The 17,329-nt window shown below is 56.0% G+C and overlaps 2 protein-coding genes across 2 annotated transcripts; both read left to right on the forward strand.

Moving 5' to 3' along the window:
- Nucleotides 1-5,843: 5,843 nt before the first annotated feature.
- SLAMF1 (signaling lymphocytic activation molecule family member 1) lies at nucleotides 5,844-9,555 on the forward strand (the record flags this gene model as incomplete). Its single annotated transcript, XM_009070733.1, has 7 exons — nucleotides 5,844-6,170; nucleotides 6,555-6,662; nucleotides 6,693-6,790; nucleotides 8,198-8,291; nucleotides 8,568-8,641; nucleotides 9,265-9,408; nucleotides 9,499-9,555. Coding segments are annotated over 7 exons (902 nt in total), but the record flags the coding sequence as incomplete, so codon positions are not given.
- A 1,990-nt stretch (nucleotides 9,556-11,545) lies between these two features.
- On the forward strand, nucleotides 11,546-17,105 carry LOC103798470 (SLAM family member 9-like). Its single transcript, XM_009070734.1, has 7 exons — nucleotides 11,546-11,603; nucleotides 12,911-13,204; nucleotides 13,284-13,553; nucleotides 14,383-14,484; nucleotides 16,093-16,145; nucleotides 16,728-16,820; nucleotides 17,031-17,105. Exons 1-7 carry the CDS (start codon nucleotides 11,546-11,548, stop codon nucleotides 17,103-17,105), a joined length of 945 nt encoding a protein of 314 aa, XP_009068982.1.
- The last annotated feature ends 224 nt before the right edge of the window (nucleotides 17,106-17,329 follow it).

Consider the following 17,329-nt stretch of genomic DNA (forward strand, 5'->3'; position numbering starts at 1 on the left):
TGGGGAGGGGATCAGGGATCTCCTGCCAGGTCTGGGCAGTTCACATCCCTCCCCATGTCCCTGGTCTCCCTCTGCCTCCAGTTGGATCCTCTGCTGCATCCTGTGCCACCACCTCCAGCACACTGATGGCCCTGGGATACCTCGTCCTCCTCATGCTCCTCCTCACTGTGGCTTAAGGACCCTCTACAGCTTCTCCACCCATCTCAGCACCCCCCACCTCGGTACCAGGACCTGGCTGGATGCTGAGAGAGGCATTCTCAAAGGAATTGTTACAACCTCATTGCTAACTTCACAGATAACTTGGAAATTTTCCTGTCCCTGTCCCTGTCCCTGAGGTCTCCAGGAACACCCAATCGGAGCCTTTTCCAGGACCCCCTAAGGATTTTAGGGATCCTCCTCCTGTTTTTAGGAGCATCCCAAGAGGACAGAGTGGCACCTTTGTTTTTTTCGATGAGGAACAATTGGAGTAGAATCTGCCTTCACAACTGTCTGTCTGAGCCCACATTAAATTGATTTTTAACCTCAACGCCACATTTTCCAGTGCCTCTTCTGGATTCTTCCCTGGGCTGGGAGATCCCACAGCTCAGGGCCTGGGGGATGATGGAGAGAGCTGTGCTCACCCCAGGACCCTTGCTGGGGACAGAAGCTCTCCCAGGGCTCTGGATGGTGGGACACAGCCACACTGGGGTGGGAGGATGTCTTGGGAGTGATGGAGATGTACCTGCTGGAGGGATGGGGATGTATCTGGGGCCACCACAGCTCTGGGCACTGCCAGGTCCAACCAAGCAGCCCAGGAAAAGGGAGAACCTGAGGCGTTCCCTCCACAAAACCCAAAAGATTTCACTCCCCAGAGCCATCTCTAAGCGAAGACCCCTAAGGCCACATCCAGCAAAGGGTCAACAGGGACCTCACTGGGTCCTTTGGACAATCTGAGTCCTTCCAGCTCAGTCTAGGAACAGCTCAGGATAATTCTGCTCCGTGGCTGATTTTTGGGCATCAATGTATGTTTTTGCAGATTCCAACCCCTTGAAAATGTTTTCTTGGCTCTCCATCCCTTCCCATAGGGAGGTTTGTGGCTTTTCTGCCTCTGGTCAACTCCAGGATGTTCAGAAAACCTCCTGCAATGAATAGACCCAGAGCCCAGTGCTGTGCCTCACTCATCTTTCCAGCCAGGACACTTGAGGCAGAGCTGGCAGGGGCAGGAAAGGTGGTTAGGACCATTGTTTCCCATTAAAGGAGTTTATTCCCATGACTTTATGTTCTCCATGCCCACAAGGACTTCCCAAATGAAATATTTCCTTGCGGTTTTGCTCCTTAAATTAGTTTCTCTGTGTCTCCAGTGCCAGTCCAGGAGGTGGTGCCTCGTGGGTAGGTGAAATTGAGGTTTCATGGCTTTCCTGGACCAGTCTGTGGTCAGTGACTTCCTCTGTGATGAACTCGAGAGGATGAGCTGGTGGATTCCATCCACTGGAGACCTCCTGCCTGGCCATGGGGTGCGATTTGTGCCAGAATATTTCCTTGCTGGTTTTGCTCCTTAAATAAGTTTCTCTGTGTCTCCAGTGCCAGTCCAGGAGGTGGTGCCTCGTGGGTAGGTGAAATTGAGGTTTAATGGCTTTCCTGGACCAGTCTGTGGTCAGTGACTTCCTCTGTGATGAACTCGAGAGGATGAGCTGGTGGATTCCATCCACTGGAGACCTCCTGCCTGGCCATGGGGTGCGATTTGTGCCAGGGCAGCTGCTCCTCTACAAAACACCCCAAGGCAAGGTCTTTGCCAGCCCAAGAGCTGCTTGAGCAAATCAGTCAGAGCCTCCGGGAGGAACCTGAAGGTTCTGAGTCCCTGGAGGATCCGAGTCCCTTGTGCTGCTCTTACTCAGCCATTATTTTCATGCCTCTGTGAGCTGCTGATAGTGGGAAACGGTTTTTTAAACGGTTTTATCTCAGTCAGAAACTTCCTGAGAAGGAAGGAGAAGGTCCTGCAAGATGTCAGGCGTGGCTTTGTGGCTTTTCAGTGTAAGAAAACAAACCCAAGGGAGGTCTCAGAGCTCAGCTCTGCTGAGAAGTGCTGGGAAGGGACTTCACCCTTCACTCCCTCGTGGTGCCCCAATCTGGTTTTAAACAGTGGAGTCACCATCCCTGGAGTGTTCAAAGATGTGGCACACAGTGCTCTGCTCTAGTTGACAAGGTGGAGATCAGGCGCAGGTTGGACTTGATGATCTTGGAGGTCTTTCCCAGCTCGTGAGTTCCTGCTCCATCAACTCCACCCCAGTAGGGCTGGAAGGAGCTCTCTGAAGGTTACAGCCCCAAGAAGATGGAAAAAGATGGGAAATTCTTGCCTTGGTGGTGATTTTAAGGACCTCCACTTGCGGTACAGCTCTAAATCGATGCTCCTCTTCCTCCTGCAGCTCTTCACCACCATCACCACGGAGGCAAATCTCACTGCTTTGAATAGTTTCCACTCATGAAAAGAAGAGGCCCAAACAGACAACTTTGCGCAAAAAAACCCCAACAGGAAGCACATGGCCCAGGGCAGAGCTGCTGATTTGAGTATACCTGTTCCTGTAATGAGCTCTGAGGTTGTTGCTCAGCCCAAGGCAGCAGTGACACCAGAAATGGGCTGCAGAGTGTGTCTCTGGCTGCTGACAGCTCTCGCTGCTCTCTGGGGTATGTATGGATTTTCCTCTCTGGAATGCTCAGGTTGGAATGTTTGGGGATGTTTGGGTCAGCTCTTAAGCCCTTTGGAAATGAGGAGCTGTGTGCTGGGCAGAAATACTCACCCAGAAGGGAAATGGCTCGTGGTGTCGAGGGATGTGAGGTGTATCCCTGATCCTCTCCTGCACATCAGGAGGAGAGAACAGGAGGTGAGGATTGAGCCAAGGCAGCAGTGGAGCAATCTGAGGGGGTTGATGGGGATTTAATAGCTCTGAGCAAATAATTTCATGTCAGGGATTGGGGCACTTGAGGAGAAGGTTCCTGGAGGACTGAGTGTGATGCTGAGTGTCTTGGGCTGAGTCAGTGGGTTGGAGATGGTACCCAAGCAACTAAATCAGAGAATCAGGGAATGGGTTGGGATGGAAAGACCTCAAAGCTCATCTCATTCCACCCCCTGCCATGGGCAGGGACACCTTCCACTGCAGTGGGGGCAATGCCTTATTTCTGTGTGCCTGGAGAGAATACCCCTGGGGGAATGTGGGTGAGTTAAAATCCCCTCCAGAGCTGCCCAGGCTGCTGGTCATGTCCTCCCAGCCCATCAGTGGAAGATGCTGCAAAACCAGTTGGTCTTTGGTCTGTGCAAAAAGCACCAGAGGAGTGAGGACACCTGAGTGGAGGAGAGAAAAGCAGCTGTGACCAAACCTGAGCCTCCCTTGGTGCCAGCCTGATGTTCAGTGCCCTTCCCTTGGGGTGCTGTGTCCCCCCACGGCCCCAGGTGTGAATTCCCAGGTGTGAAATGAGAAGCTCAGCCAGGAAACCGAAGATTTCAGCAGAGCAGAGATTTCTCTTCAGCTCTGCTGCCTCACTCTTACCAGAACTCCTGCCCTTAAAATCCCCCTGGGATTTTCTGCAAGTCCCAGGAGAGGCCAGAACCAGTGGGAGGGCTGCTTGGGACCTGCTGCTGTGCCAATGCCAATATCTCACCTTCCTCCATACAAAAGAGATCTGAAGCTGTTGGAGAACATCCAACGGAGGCTACAAAGATGATGATGAAGGGTCTGGAGGGGCCATACAAGGAGAGGCTGAGGGTCCTTGGCTTGTTCTTCCCCCAGAGGTGTTTGGGCCCTGGAACAACTCCCCAAGGACAGTGGTCACTGTCCCAAGCCCGACAGAGCTCCAGGAGTGTTTGGCCAATGCCTTCAGGGGTGTGTTGGGATTGTTGGGGCTGTGCAGGGCCAGGAGTTGGACTTTGATGATCCTTGTGGGTCCTTCCAGCTCAGGAGACTCCATAATTCTATGACTCTATGATTTATCCCTCTGAGCTTCAGCACGGCTGATTCCAGCCCTTTTCTCATCCCTCCTTCTCCAGCTTTGCTCCACCCAAGTTCTCTGCCCATGCAGGAGCTGCTGCTACTTGCCAGGGCAGAGAGTTTTTCTGACCCTGAGGGAAAAAGGGCGTTTCCAGACTACGGCCTGCCAGAAAATGTGCCTTGCTGAGCACAACCAGTACCTTCAGCCCTTGGCATGTTGGGCTTTCCAGCTGCTGTCCTGGCACAGCGTTCCTGGGGCACCTTGCAGCTGGACCACAGTGTTCCTGTGGGATGTTGGCTGTGCTGGGCTTGTTCTGGGGTGATGGAGCCCACAGGGATGGCTCCAACTGCTGTGTTTTGTGCCGTGGAGGAGTGGGAAAAGAGGTGGTGGGGAAGCATTTTCTCTGTGGGTTTTACTGGACCCGTGTGCTCTGCAGAAGAGGAGGATTTGGGGTTGGTCTGGGCCTCCCCAGACCTGTTCTCGTGGGGTAATTCTCCTTCTTTCCTTTTCCACTCTGGGCCAAAAGCTCCCCACGATGGAAAGAAGCCGTTAGGAAACCTGGGGGTGGCACCACAGGGTCCCTTCCATGCTCCCACTGCTGGTGCTGAGCTGGCACCTCCTCCCACGCTGTTTCCTATGAAAACAAACTTGTTTGCCCAGGGATGGAGGAAAATCTGAATCATTTGCCTTGAAGGAAAGGTTGAAGGGTCTGGGGGAGAAGGTCCTCCCCCATGTTCACCTGGAGCTCTGGGTGGGTGGAAGATTCACTTGTCTTCTTAAGAGCACTTTTCCAAGAAACACACCTGGGATCACCTCAGCCAGGAGAAGGATGAGCTGGGATTTATACCTGACCCCACTCTCAGGTGGCTGAGCACAGAATCGTGGAATCACTGAGTTTGGAAAAGACCTCCAAGGTCACAGAGCCCAACCTGTGACCCATCATCTTGTCAACTAGCCCAGAGCACTGAGTGCCACATCCAGTTGTGCCTTGAACATCTCCAGGGATGGTGACTCCACGACCTCCCTGGGCAGCACATTCCAGTGTCTGGACCTGGAGCAGCTCTGCTATGAGGAAAGGCTGAGGGAATTGGGATTGTTCAGCCTGGAGGAGAGAAGACTCTGGGGTAACCTAAGCTGAGGGAAATTGTTCAGCCTGGAGGAGAGAAGACTCTGGGGTAACCTAATTGTGGCCTTGCAGTGCCTGAAGGAACCATGAGAAAGATGAAGATAACTCTTGACAAGGCCCTGGAGGGACAGGGCAAGAGGCACTGGCAGAGAGGAGGGTTAGGTTGGGTCTTGGGGAGGAACTCTTGGCTGTGAGTGTGGTGAGGCACTGGCACAGGGCTGAGAAGGTTGGGCTGGGGACTGGGGCTGGGTAACCTAATTGTGGCCTTGCAGTGCCTGAAGGAACCATGAGAAAGATGAAGATAACTCTTGACAAGGCCCTGGAGGGACAGGGCAAGAGGCACTGGCAGAGAGGAGGGTTAGGTTGGGTCTTGGGGAGGAACTCTTGGCTGTGAGTGTGGTGAGGCACTGGCACAGGGCTGAGAAGGTTGGGCTGGGGACTGGGGCTCTCCCTGTTGGTTCTGGGGATGGTCCTGGGGCAGAGCTCTTGCTGAGCACCACAGAGTGACTTAAGCTCCCACCCTGCAGCTGCTGCTGGTGCAGGATGTGGTGGATGACCTGAGCTTGCAACTGCAATTATATAACCTCCTCACTCCTCAAACCATTTCTCTCATGTAACCCAACCCTCTCTCAGGCTGTGGCTTACCAGGGTGTGTCCAAATTCCCCTTGATCCTTGAAGATTCCCCCCCAGGATGAGCAGGGAGATGGTCAGTATGAGCTTTCCTGCTGTTTCATCCCTTCTCCATCTCTCCTCCAGGCATGGGCCACGGGACAAGGGAGACAGTGCTGGGCACCCTGGGGCAGGTGACAATACTGCAGGTCCCTCACAAGTTCCAGGAGATGACCAAGGACTCTGGGCAAGCCTACTGGAAACGGGACACAGAGGACCCCCAGAGCAAGCAAGTCCTGGTCAAGTACTTTCCTAACAACTGCACCAACTTCGTGAAGGACCAAATGCACTTCCACAAGTCTGACTTTTCCCTGGAGATCCTCAACACCAGCAGGCAGGACCAGCAGCTCTACGAGTATGGGGTCAGCCAGGGCTCCAAGGAGAAGGTCTGGCAGGTCCAGCTGAAGGTGTTTGGTGAGACACTGCTCTGGGAGGATCATGCTGGATATTCCCAGCGTGGCAAGAGGTCTGGGAGGTGGGTGGTGGCTCTGGGAGGACCATGCTGGATGTTCCCAGCTCTGACAGGTCAGGGAGGTGGGTGGTGGCTCTGGGAGGACCATGCTGGATGTTCCCAGCTCTGACAGGTCAGGGAGGTGGGTGGTGGCTCTGGGAGGACCATGCTGGATGTTCCCAGCTCTGACAGGTCAGGGAGGTGGGTGGTGGCTCTGGGAGAACCATGCTGGATGCTCCCAGCTCTGGTGGTTCTGGGAGCAGGTCTGGGAGGTGGGTGGTGGTCTAGGATGCCCACCCTGATGTCAAAGGTGGTGCAGTGAGCCAACCCTCTCTACCTCTCTCCAGAGCCAGTGTCTGAGCCCAGGGTTCAGATCCTCAGCAGGACAGTGGCAAATGGCACCTGCACCATCACCCTCAACTGCACAGCAGAGCGAGGGGATGATATCTGCTACAGCTGGGGACAGCTGGGCAGCAGGGGCAGCAGCACCTCAGGGCTCTGCTCCCACAACAGCAGCTTCCTGCACCTCTCCTATGCCCTGGAGAACACGAGTATCTCCTGTGTCTGCACTGCCAGCAACCTCGTGAGCCGCCGAGCTGTCACCTTCAACTCCTCCCAGTGCAGCTACGAGCAAGGGGGTAGGTCCCTCAGTTCCAGAGTCCCAGAGCAGTTGGGGCAGGAAGGAACCTCTGGAGACCATCCAGTCCAACCCCTGCCCAGGCAGGGGCACCTGGAGCAGGTGACACAGGGATGTGTCCGGGTGGGTTTGGGATGTCTCCAGAGAGAGACTCCACACCCTCCATGGGCTCCTGTCCCAGGGCCCTGCCACCTCAGGTTGAGGTGGAACTTTTTGTGGTTTAGTTTCTGGCCATAACTCCTTGTGCTGTCACTGGGCAGCACTGGGAAGAGTCTGGTACCATCCTGACACCCCTTGGAGAGGTTTGTGGGGATTGAGGGGGTCTTGGCTGAGAGATTGGCATGGATTGATGAGATCCCCCTCAGCCTTCTCCTCTCTGGACCCACCAGGTCCCCAGCTGCCCACCCAACTCTCTCCAACCTCCCAGTTCTGCTCTTGCTTCGCAGGGACTTTCTCACTGTGTTTTTGTCAACCTCTAAGGGGCTTCTTACAAGAAAATCAGCTGCTGTGTCACCTGCTCAGGGTCACCAGGTCCTTCCCACAAGCACCAGCCACAGAGCTGTGGGTCTCACCTGCCTCCCCAGCCAGCCCAGCCCCTGCCCTGGCCACATCCTGGTCCTCCAGGCATGAAATGCCTGAAACTCATACTCTGGGTGGTTTGGAAGGGTCAAAAACCTCAGTGACAACTTCTGCTTCGCAGGCTCTTGGGGCAATAGTCACAGTCTGTCTCTGGGAGTTTCTTGCTCTCCCTTGTGACATGGGGGGACTTTTGTTGCAGTGGGTGATGTGTTTTCTGCCCCTTTTCCCAGGGAGGCTGAGATGAGGTCACACCTCTGCTGGGGCTCTCGCTGTGACCAGTGCTCAGAAGAGCTCCCCGAGGCAGAAGTGCTTGAGACCCACTTAGGGAAAGCAGAGGCTGAAATGAGATTTTCCAGGGGAGTTTTAGGCTTGTTTCTCGCCCCCTCGTGCTGTGGGACACTCCTGTGTGGTGTCACTGTCACCAGAGCCCAGATGGAGCTGCAGAGCTCTGGCCCTGAGGTCTCAGGGGGGTGACAAAGTGGCTGCCTCCCCCCCAGATCTCCACGAAGCCACCAGAGAGAGTTTTAGGGCTTTGGCTGGCCCCAGTCCACCCCTCCCAGCAGGTTTTTAGCTGCCGTTGCTCAAGAGAAGCATTTCCTGCCCTTGTTTCCTGTGCTATTAAACCCATCACCTGGAGGTGATGAGAAGAAGAAAGACTTTAGCAGCTCTTTCTGCTCGGCTCTGGGTTGGTAGGTGACCCCCAGGACCCCAGGGCTGGCAGGTGACCACATCCCCTCTCTGTCCCCTACAGCAGGCAGTGCTGGGCTGAGGACAGAGCTGCTGGTGCTGCTGGTGGTGGCTGTTGTTGTCATCGTGGTGGTTGTGCTCGTCGGTGCCTTCAAGATCACCAGCCTGGCCAGGCACAAGGGTGAGTGTTGCCAGGGAGGGTGCTGGGGTGGGTGGTGGGATGTGGGTGGGCTGAGCCAGCCCCAGAGGATCTGATCCCTGTGGGAAGAGCTGTCAGGCAGTGGAATGTGCTGCCCAGGGAGGTGGTGGAGTCACCAGCACTACAGGTGCTCAGGGAACGAGTGGATGTGGCACTCAGTGCTCTGCTCTAGTTGATAAGGTAGAGATGGGTCAGAGATTAGACTTGATGGTCTTGAAGGTCTTTCCCAACCTCAGTGACTCTGTGATCCCTTCACAGCTAACCAGGAGCCTTTACCAGCCGCCATGGACAATACTGTGCACACCATCTACTCCCAGGTGCAGCGGGTGGAGGTGAGCCATGACCAACCTGACCCTGACTGGCCTCAGCACAGGGGGAAAAAGATTCTTTTAATAAGGGAGAACCTCCTATGGAAAACCTCCTCTAGCAATGGAAAACCTCCTGTAGCAATGGAGAACCTCCTTTAACAAGGGAAAACCTCCTGTAGCAGTGGGAGCCCAAGTGCTACAGCTGAGGGGAGTGTGGGCATGACTCCACAGGGTCTCTTGGGTGAGGGTCTCTGGTGGAAGCAGCACCCAGCCCCCCCCAGGTCATGGCGGTGTCTCCTCCGTGACACCCTCTGCGCTGGGCTTTGGCCACTGGGTGTCAACACAGCCCCATGGGTGAGCAGGGAGAGGGTGACATTGTGGCCAGGGGTAGGGGAGGACTGGGGGTCACCCATCCCTGCTGTCCCAGGAGTCATCCTGGTCGCTGTTAGTTTGGGAATCCCTGGGATAAAGTTGGATGCTGCAGCTTCCCAAGCCTTTAGCATCCCGGGGGGGCTTAGAGCGTAGCGTGTGGTTTTCCCCCTCCCTGAGTGCTGATCAGGGCAAACTGGGGAGGAAACAGTGGGTGGAGGGAGGGAAGGGCCCCGTGGGGACCTGCCTGGCACTGCTCATCCTTCACCCCCACGCAGAAGCCGAAAGAAGCCCCCAGTGCCACCCCCATGTCCTGCACCACCATCTATTCTGCTGCCAGCAGCCTCCCCACGGCCCCTGGCACTGCCCCTCGGCCCCCACCAGCGGCTCCCACCCTGCAGGGACACCCACCCCTCTCCCAGGTAAGGCTGAGCCCCCTCACCCTGGCTGGGCATCACCGTGGGGCAGCCCATGGCACCTCACCCACCCCGTCCCCCTGCTCTCTGCTGCAGAGTCCCCCCAAGGAGCCCATGACGGTTTACGCCAGTGTGACGATGCCCACGGCCTGAGCCTTTGGCCCAGCCTGGCCTCTGCCCTGCCTGTGGGCACCAAAATCCCTGTTCCTGGCTGGATTCACCCCTGGGGAATCAGGGCAGAACCCTCTGGTGTGTGTGTGTGTGTCATGCCCAGCTCGGTGGTGATGGCAACTGGAGAGGTGAGGGCTGGCCAAAGAAGAAGCAGAGTTGGTGGTGGTGGCAACTGGAGAGATGAGGGCTGGCCAAAGAAGAAGCAGAGTTGAAACGTGGCAAGAAACCTCTCCTGCCTGTGCCTGAGGGCTCCTGGCAGGATCCTGGAGAAGCAGGAGAGGGAAGAGAGGGTCTGGATCCGACCTCACAGCTGGGCATGAGCGAGGGAGTGACTCGGCGCCGTGGAGAGGAAGGGTCAGTCCATCGGTGCCACTGGAAGGTCTCATAACCTCAACAGAACTCAGGTGGTTTAGTTGATCTCATGGACCGTGGCAAAGGGGGAAAGGAAAATAAACACAGAGTGAAGCCTTCCGGGAAGGATTTCTGGGGGAATGTCACAGGATGGGTCAGGCTTTGGAGGGGGGAACAGAAACCCATGGGTTTGCACCTCCACAGCTTCCCATTTCTGTGCCTACAGAGAATCTGCTGAGCTGCTTCCCTGGAAAAGTCTGTCCACAGAGCAACCACTTCCCTCAGGAGTGTGGACAGGTCCCAGGAAGAGCAGGTCACACTTCCCCTTGTGTCTCTCAGATGGTGCAGAATCCCCAAACTCTGTCCCTGGCACCCAGTGCCCTGTGCCACCCTTGGGGGGCCTTGCAGAAGAATGTGCCCCCTGTGATGTGCCACCCCACGTGTCCCCAGACCTCACTGCCAGTGCCAGGGGACAGCAGAGTCTCCACAGGAGTGTTGCCAGCAAAAATGGGACCTGTTTTCCAGGGTGCAGCAAGCCAATGATTCCACACTCGAGGAGACATTGGCTGTTGAATGGCCTCAGGGCTGCACAAGCTCAGGAGCTCTGTGGTGTTTCCTGAGCCCACCACATCCCACTGGATGTTCCACGTTGTTATTCAGGGTCAGGAACTTTGCACAGGATCATTGAGGTTGGAAATGACCTCCAGCAGGGGCAGGGGGTGGGGTGGGATGAGCTTTCAGGTCCTTCCAGCCCAAACCGTTGGTCCCATGGCTCTAGCAGAGGATGGTGACCAGGAGGAGCTGTTGGAGCTCGGTGGAGTTGAGTTGCTGCTTTGCTGTTGAGGCTGCTCAGGGGTCCCTGTGCCCATGTGCCCTGTCCCCCACCCCCCCAGCAGCACTGCCAGGCACCAGCAGCCTCTGCAGAGGAACCAGAGCTGGTGCCACACACTTCCCCCACCCCACATGTCCTGCAGCTTCCCATAATAACCCCAATTAGGGAAGTGTCCCCTTGTTTGGCTGTTGTTCAGCTCTCCTGTCTAGGGGGTGGAGTTGGAGTGGGTGGAGAGTCTGAACTCAGCATCCCACCTAAAGGACACCTTGGAGACTTCAGTCCATGGGCACCAGCTCCTGAGCCCTGACCCCCGTGGTCTCCTCAAGCTAGTCCCCACAGAGGACCTGGGGCACTTGTCATACATGGCCACAATGCTCTTTATCCCAACTGTCACACTCATTTCTGCTTGGAAATGGAGTTTTCCACCTGAAGTTGTGGATGCTCCAAGCCTGGCAGTGTTCACAGCCAGGTTGGCTAAAGCCTTGAGCAACCTGCTGTGGTGGGAGATGTCCCTGCCCAGGGCAGGAGGTTGGAACTAGGTGATCTCTAAGGGTCCTTCCAACCCGTGGTCACACTATGACTCTATACTCAAGTTTCTACGATGTGAATTTGACTTTGACATGTTCCTCCTGATATCACGGAGACGTCAAGAGCTGCATGAAGCACAACTCCCTTCACCACCCAACCACGAGTGGAAACCCTTGCGCACGCGCAGACACTTGCGTCTTGCCACCACACTAGCTCGCAGATGTTTGGTGCAGAAAACCTCTCTCTGCACACCACAGGCTGATGGATGTGTTTTGGTTCCTGCTGCTCACCCTCCTCTTCCTCCTTCGGCTTCAAGACGGTAAGTGCAAGGTGCTTCTTCTTCTCCCTTGGCAGCAGAAAGAAGGAGCCCATGGGGGTCTCAGGGTGGGTTGGGGACTCTGGAGGGACTGGGTGCCTGTGGGAGCAGGGATGGAATTTGTCCCAGGGATGTTGTGCCGTGGCCTCTTGCCCTCATGGTCCCTCTGAGGAGTGATGGTGCAGGTCTCAGCTCCATCCAGCTGTGCTCCTGGTGTCCTGCTCTGGGGGCAGGTTCTGCTCCCCTGCCATGATAACTCCGAGTTTGCAGTTTCTGTGGTTTCCCCTTGGGGTATTTTTGGGCTGTTTTCGCTCCAGGGGAAATGGGCAGAGCTGTGTCCTCCTCACAGCTTCGAGGCGTTTATCTCTGAGCGTTCAGTGCCCTCAGCATTTGCTGCTCCACCAAATTTCCTGTGTATTTATCTCCCAAGTAGTGTTTTCTTCCATGTTCTGCATGTCCCTGAGAGAGGGAACTAGGGATGGGGAGCCTTGTGGAGCTATGGCAACCTCATGGTCTGGCAGGACCAGTTCCCTTCCAGGGGACTAGGGGAGAACATTCTTCCTCAACCCAAACAGGGAAGCAGCGATTTCTCAAGTGGGAAGTGGCAAAATTGAGAAGGAAACTCTTCCTCCTTCCTCCTGAGTGCACCCTCAGTGAGCTGGTGATGACACCAGGCTGTGTGGTGGGGTCACATGCTGGAGGGGAGGGATGGATCCAGATGGACCTGGATGTGCTGGAGAGGTGGAGAGGAGACCCCAACTGGAATGCTGCATCCAGTTCTGGTGTCCCTAGCATAAGAAGGATGTGGAACTGTTAGAGCAAGTCCAGAGGAGGCACCAAGATGGTTAGGGGGATGGAGCAGCTCTGCTGAGAGGAAAGGCTGAGAGAGTTGGGGCTGTTCATCCTTGAGAAGAGAAAGCTTTGGGGTGACCTAATTGGAACCTTCCAGGACCTGAAGGGGCTGCAAGAAACATGGGAAGAGACTATTTCCAAGGGCCTGGAGTGCCAGAATAAAGGGGAATGTCTTCAACTACCGGAGAAGAGGTTTAGGTTGGATATTAGGGATGAATTGCTCCCTGTGAGAGTGGTGAGACACTGGCACAAGTTGCCCAGAGAAGCTGTGGCTGCTCCATCCCTGGGAGAGTTCCAGGCCAGGTTGGATGGGGCTTGGAGCAATCTGGGCTGGTGGGAGGTGTCCCTGCCCATGGCAGGGGGTGAGACTGGATGGGTTTGAAGGTCCCTTCCACCTTCCACCCTCACTGTGCATCCTGTCCTGGTCACCTCACCTTCAGCCCAACTTCTCTTCCCAGCACACGCCAACGAGGTGATAGTGGTGACCAGAGCCGTGGGCAGTTCTGTCACCTTCTACCCCCGGATTCCACATAAAGATGGGGGAGTGTGGAGCTTTAACAACGACCCCATAATATCTGTGTCATATGGAGATCCTCCTAGCATCACGTTTTTAGACGCCAAGTACAGGGCACGCTTCACCTTCCGTGAGAACGGTACTGCCCTCACCATCTCCCAGCTCTGCCTGGAGGACACTGGCACCTACAGCGAGAAGGCCTCAGGGGTCAGAGCCACCTTCATTCTCCAGGTGTACAGTAAGTGCCTTTTAGCAGAGGCTTTTTGAGGGGTGGGTTGTGCTGAAAGGAGTCTCCTGACAGCCCTCCCTGCCCCCAGGAGAGCTGCCAGAGCCAGCGGTGAGTTGTGAGGTGCAGAACTGCTCGGGCAGCAGGTGCCACTATGCCCTGCACTGTGCCACGCCAGGCTCTGGCTTTGGGAACGTCTCCTACACCTGGAGCGTGGGGCACCAGCTGTGGCAGGAGGGCCCCGAGGTGCTGCTGGATGAATTTCCCTCAGATGAGCCTCCACAGCCTCTGACCTGCAGGGCAGAGAACCCTGTCAGCAGCCGCAACGTCACCCTCGCGTCGCCCGCTGAGCTCTGTGCAGGTACCCGGGGTGGGATGGGTTGGATACTGCTCTGCACAGCTCCAGCTTTTCCCCATGAGTGTGCAGAGAGGAGCACGGACCCTCTGCACCTCTCTCCTCACCTCTCTCCCTGTTCTCTCCCCTCGCTGTGCTGCCAGGACACACAACCCTCCCTCCCATCACTGGTGAGCAGCCAACACTCCTGTCTGTGTCCAGCCTTGGTCCGAAGTGTGCTTGAGGCAGCTATCCATGTCCAGCTGTCCTAGTGCCTGGGAGGGGGAGATCACCCTGGAATCCTGTCCCTGGGAGAGGGAGATCACCCTGGATTCCTGTCCCTGGGAGAGGGAAATGGGGAGCCCAAGGCCAGCATAGTCCATCTCCTCCCAAAACACCTTGTGGAGGATATTCAGGCAGTCCAGGCAGTGCCCTCAGCATCCATGTGCTGCCTTTGTCACCTGGAGAATTGAGGGATCTCAGGTGTCCCCCCAAAAGCTCCTGGTTTGGGATGGGAGCCCCAAATCCCTTTGTGCTGGAGAGCAGAGCCAAGGGCTCACTGGAGACGTGAACGTTGCTCAGTGTGCACCACCCACATGGGATTTACTCCCCCCAAAGCCACCCAGGAGGTCCCTGGAGGGCACAGAGACATTGTTGGGGTGGTTGTGAGGGGCTGGGATGAGTCTCCTGCCGCTGCTTCCGCAAAGCCTCAGCTCGTCCGTGTGTCAGACCGTGGTGCAGGGACTCGGGGCTCAGGGGGTGTGAGGCAGAGCTGTGCCAGTGTCCCTCTGCCCTAGTGCCAGCAGGAGCCAGGCAGATTTGGGGATGCTGCTACTGGACCTTCTTCTCTTGCCAGGCTCCCAGTCCAGCAGCTGGGTTGGGATCACGGCTGCAGCTCTGGTTGGAGCTGCAGTGCTCTCAGTAGTGCTTTTCTACATCATCTACTGCAAATGCAAAGGTGAGTCCATTCCCCTGTGGATGACCATCCCTGGAGCAGGAGATGGGACCTGAGAGCAGAGGACACAGCCAGCCCCAGTGCCCAGGGTTGATGCTTCTGGGGCTGCTGCTGATGGGCACCTTGTGCAACTTCTTCCCCAGGCTGTAGGATCTTCCATTTGCCTGCGGCTGAGCCTACGGACAGAGGTAGGACTTTGGGGCAGTTCTCTCTCTCCCCCTTTTTCCTGGTGGGAATAGCCTTGCTGCACTTAAGATCAGGAGGGTAATCACCCACTGTCATGGCTTGGTACCAGAGCATTCCCTGGCTGAGGGACCTTGACACTTCCATCCTTGAGGAAAGAGCAAGGGGATGATCCCAGGGGAGGCCACAGTGGCTGAAGCTGTGCTCTTCCCCGATTTCTTGCTGGAAAACCTGATGCCAGACCACCAAGAAGGAGTTGGAAGTGCAGCCCTGAGATCACCAGAGCAAGAGGGATCTGAGGGGAAACATAAGAGCTGGAAAGAGGCAACTGAGGGGGCAGAGCCAAGCCAGGAGCTCCACTCAGTGACTCTGGGTTAGTCCAGCCAAGAATCCCAGAATCTCAGGATCACTGAGGCTGGAAAAGACTTCCAAGACCATCGAGTCCAACCTGTGACCCATCACCACCTTGTCAACTAAAGCAGAGCACTGAGGGCCACATCCAGTGGTTCCTTGGACACCTCCAGGGCTGGTGACTCCACCACCTCCCTGGGCAGCACATTCCAATGCCTGACAGCACTTTCCATGGAGAAATTCCTCCTGATGTCCAACCTGAACCTGCCCTGGCATGGCTTGTGGCCATTCCTGAGAAACCCAGTGGCAGGAAAGACCACTGGAACCATTCCCACCTCCTGGATGTCCCAGGCCATCCCTGCTACAACTGAGCCAATGCCCAGCCGAGGCCTCACTGAGGTGTTATTTGTCTGTTCTGTTTCCACAAGCTAAATAAAGCTCCTGCCTTTTGTTTTCCATCTGCACGTGTCCACGTGGGATGTCAGGGCGTGCTCAGCACCAGGCCCACAACCTCCTCCTGGATGATAACTCAGATCCAGCTCTTCCGCAGCAAACCCTGTCCTTGAGCTGCTCCCTGAGGGCTGTGGCTGTTCCTCTGCCAGGCTGGAAGCAGCACTTCAAATGAGCAGTTTTGACCCAAAAATGAGATTAGGAAGGATTTCAATCCTCTCTTTCCCCCTCTGGTCCATGAGCTGACGCTCACACTGCAGTGCATGAAGGAGAGACAAATGTGTTCCGTCCTCTGAGAGCAGACAGGGATTGGGGGTTTAAGTCAAAACCAGCTGATTCCCACCAGCAAATCCCTTGGATTGCTGTCCCTTGGACTGGGAGCAAGTGTCCCACTCCCACAGCAGCCAGGCAGGAGGGAGGGTGGGATGAGAAGAGATGCCTCGACCCAGGCCCACAGCAAACCCCTCTGAGGGGCTGCAGGGTCAGGTTTTCATTCCAGTTTGGCACTCCTGGGGCCAAGATTCCCTTCAGTCCTCAGCAAGGAGCATCCAGGCAGGACCGTGGGTGGTGGAGGGGGATCCACTGCAGCCCCTTCCTCGCCAACCTCCTGCCCTTTTCTCCTTGCAGAGGCTGGAGCAGAGGACATGACTGTGTATGCCAAGGTTGGCCCTTACCAGCAGGTGAGTCCATGCAGGTTCATGTCCAGGAACGTGGCCAGACCAAGCTGTACAGCTCTGGGGTCTCTGCACACATGGGGACAACCCATGACAGGGCAGGGGGGGAAGGATGGCAGGTGGCAGCTCTGGGGTCTCTGCACGCATGGGGACAACCCATGGCAGGGCAGGGGGGGAAGGATGGCAGGTGGACAACCCCTGGCTTTGTCTGCTGGTTCCTTTGGAGAACTTCAGTGGGACCTCCCAGCACTGGGGTTGGCCCAAGAGCAGCTGCCATGGCCATGGTCACCTCCATGCACCTCTTGGGGCTTCCCCAGAGCTCTGTCCTCAGCCCCAAAGGTGGGAGGATCAACAAATCAGAGAAACATGGAATGGTTTGGCTTGGAAGGGACAGACTTTCTTTCCAGTGCCAACAGAAGGGTTGAAATTTATGTGTCTAACTTTTACATGATTAAACTGAGAGGTGACATCTTGGACAGCACTTCTGCAGAGCACAGTGGGAGGGGTGGATCACTGAGGGATCTCTGGCTTTGAGACCTCTTGGCCAATGCTGAGCCTTGCAAACTCTTCTAAACTCTCTTTCCCCAGATTAACACAACAAACAATGTCCCAAAGACAGTCCCAACCAAGGGTGTGGAGACCTCCAAAACCATCTATTTCACTGTCCAGGCTGTGGCCCAGGTGAGTTGGGGCTCATGGCTGTCACCCTAGAGGAGCTGGGCAAGACCACATGGTGTGAGGTGTAACCCCTGGAGCTCAGAGTGTGGACAGAGAGGTCTTCACTTTGCTTCTCGGGGTCCACAGCCTCAAACCAAGCCTGTAGGTCCCTCACCAAGGGAGGCATCAGCTCCCACGAGCCCAAGTGAAGCTTCTGACCTGTTGCCCTTGCAGACAGATGATGAGAAGATGGGCAATGTCATGCTGGAGGGACAGGAGCAGAAAAGTATCTACTCATCGATCAACTAGATGAACCCCACGAGCCATGAGACTGTCTGAGCATGGAGCTCCTCCCTGCCTGGCCCAGGGCTGCAATGTCCTCCCTTCCCTCATCACTTCTGCCTCCGATTCACCCTCAGCACTGAGTCCTGCATTGGTGCAAGGTGCCAGGGAGGATGTGAGTGCCCTGCAAACAGTCACACTCAGCTGGTGCAGGAGCTCTGCCCTTGGTTTTGGCATCCACGTTGGTTTGG

Source organism: Acanthisitta chloris, unplaced genomic scaffold (assembly GCF_000695815.1).
Source record: "Acanthisitta chloris isolate BGI_N310 unplaced genomic scaffold, ASM69581v1 scaffold35702, whole genome shotgun sequence".
NCBI classification, from domain to species: domain Eukaryota; kingdom Metazoa; phylum Chordata; class Aves; order Passeriformes; family Acanthisittidae; genus Acanthisitta; species Acanthisitta chloris.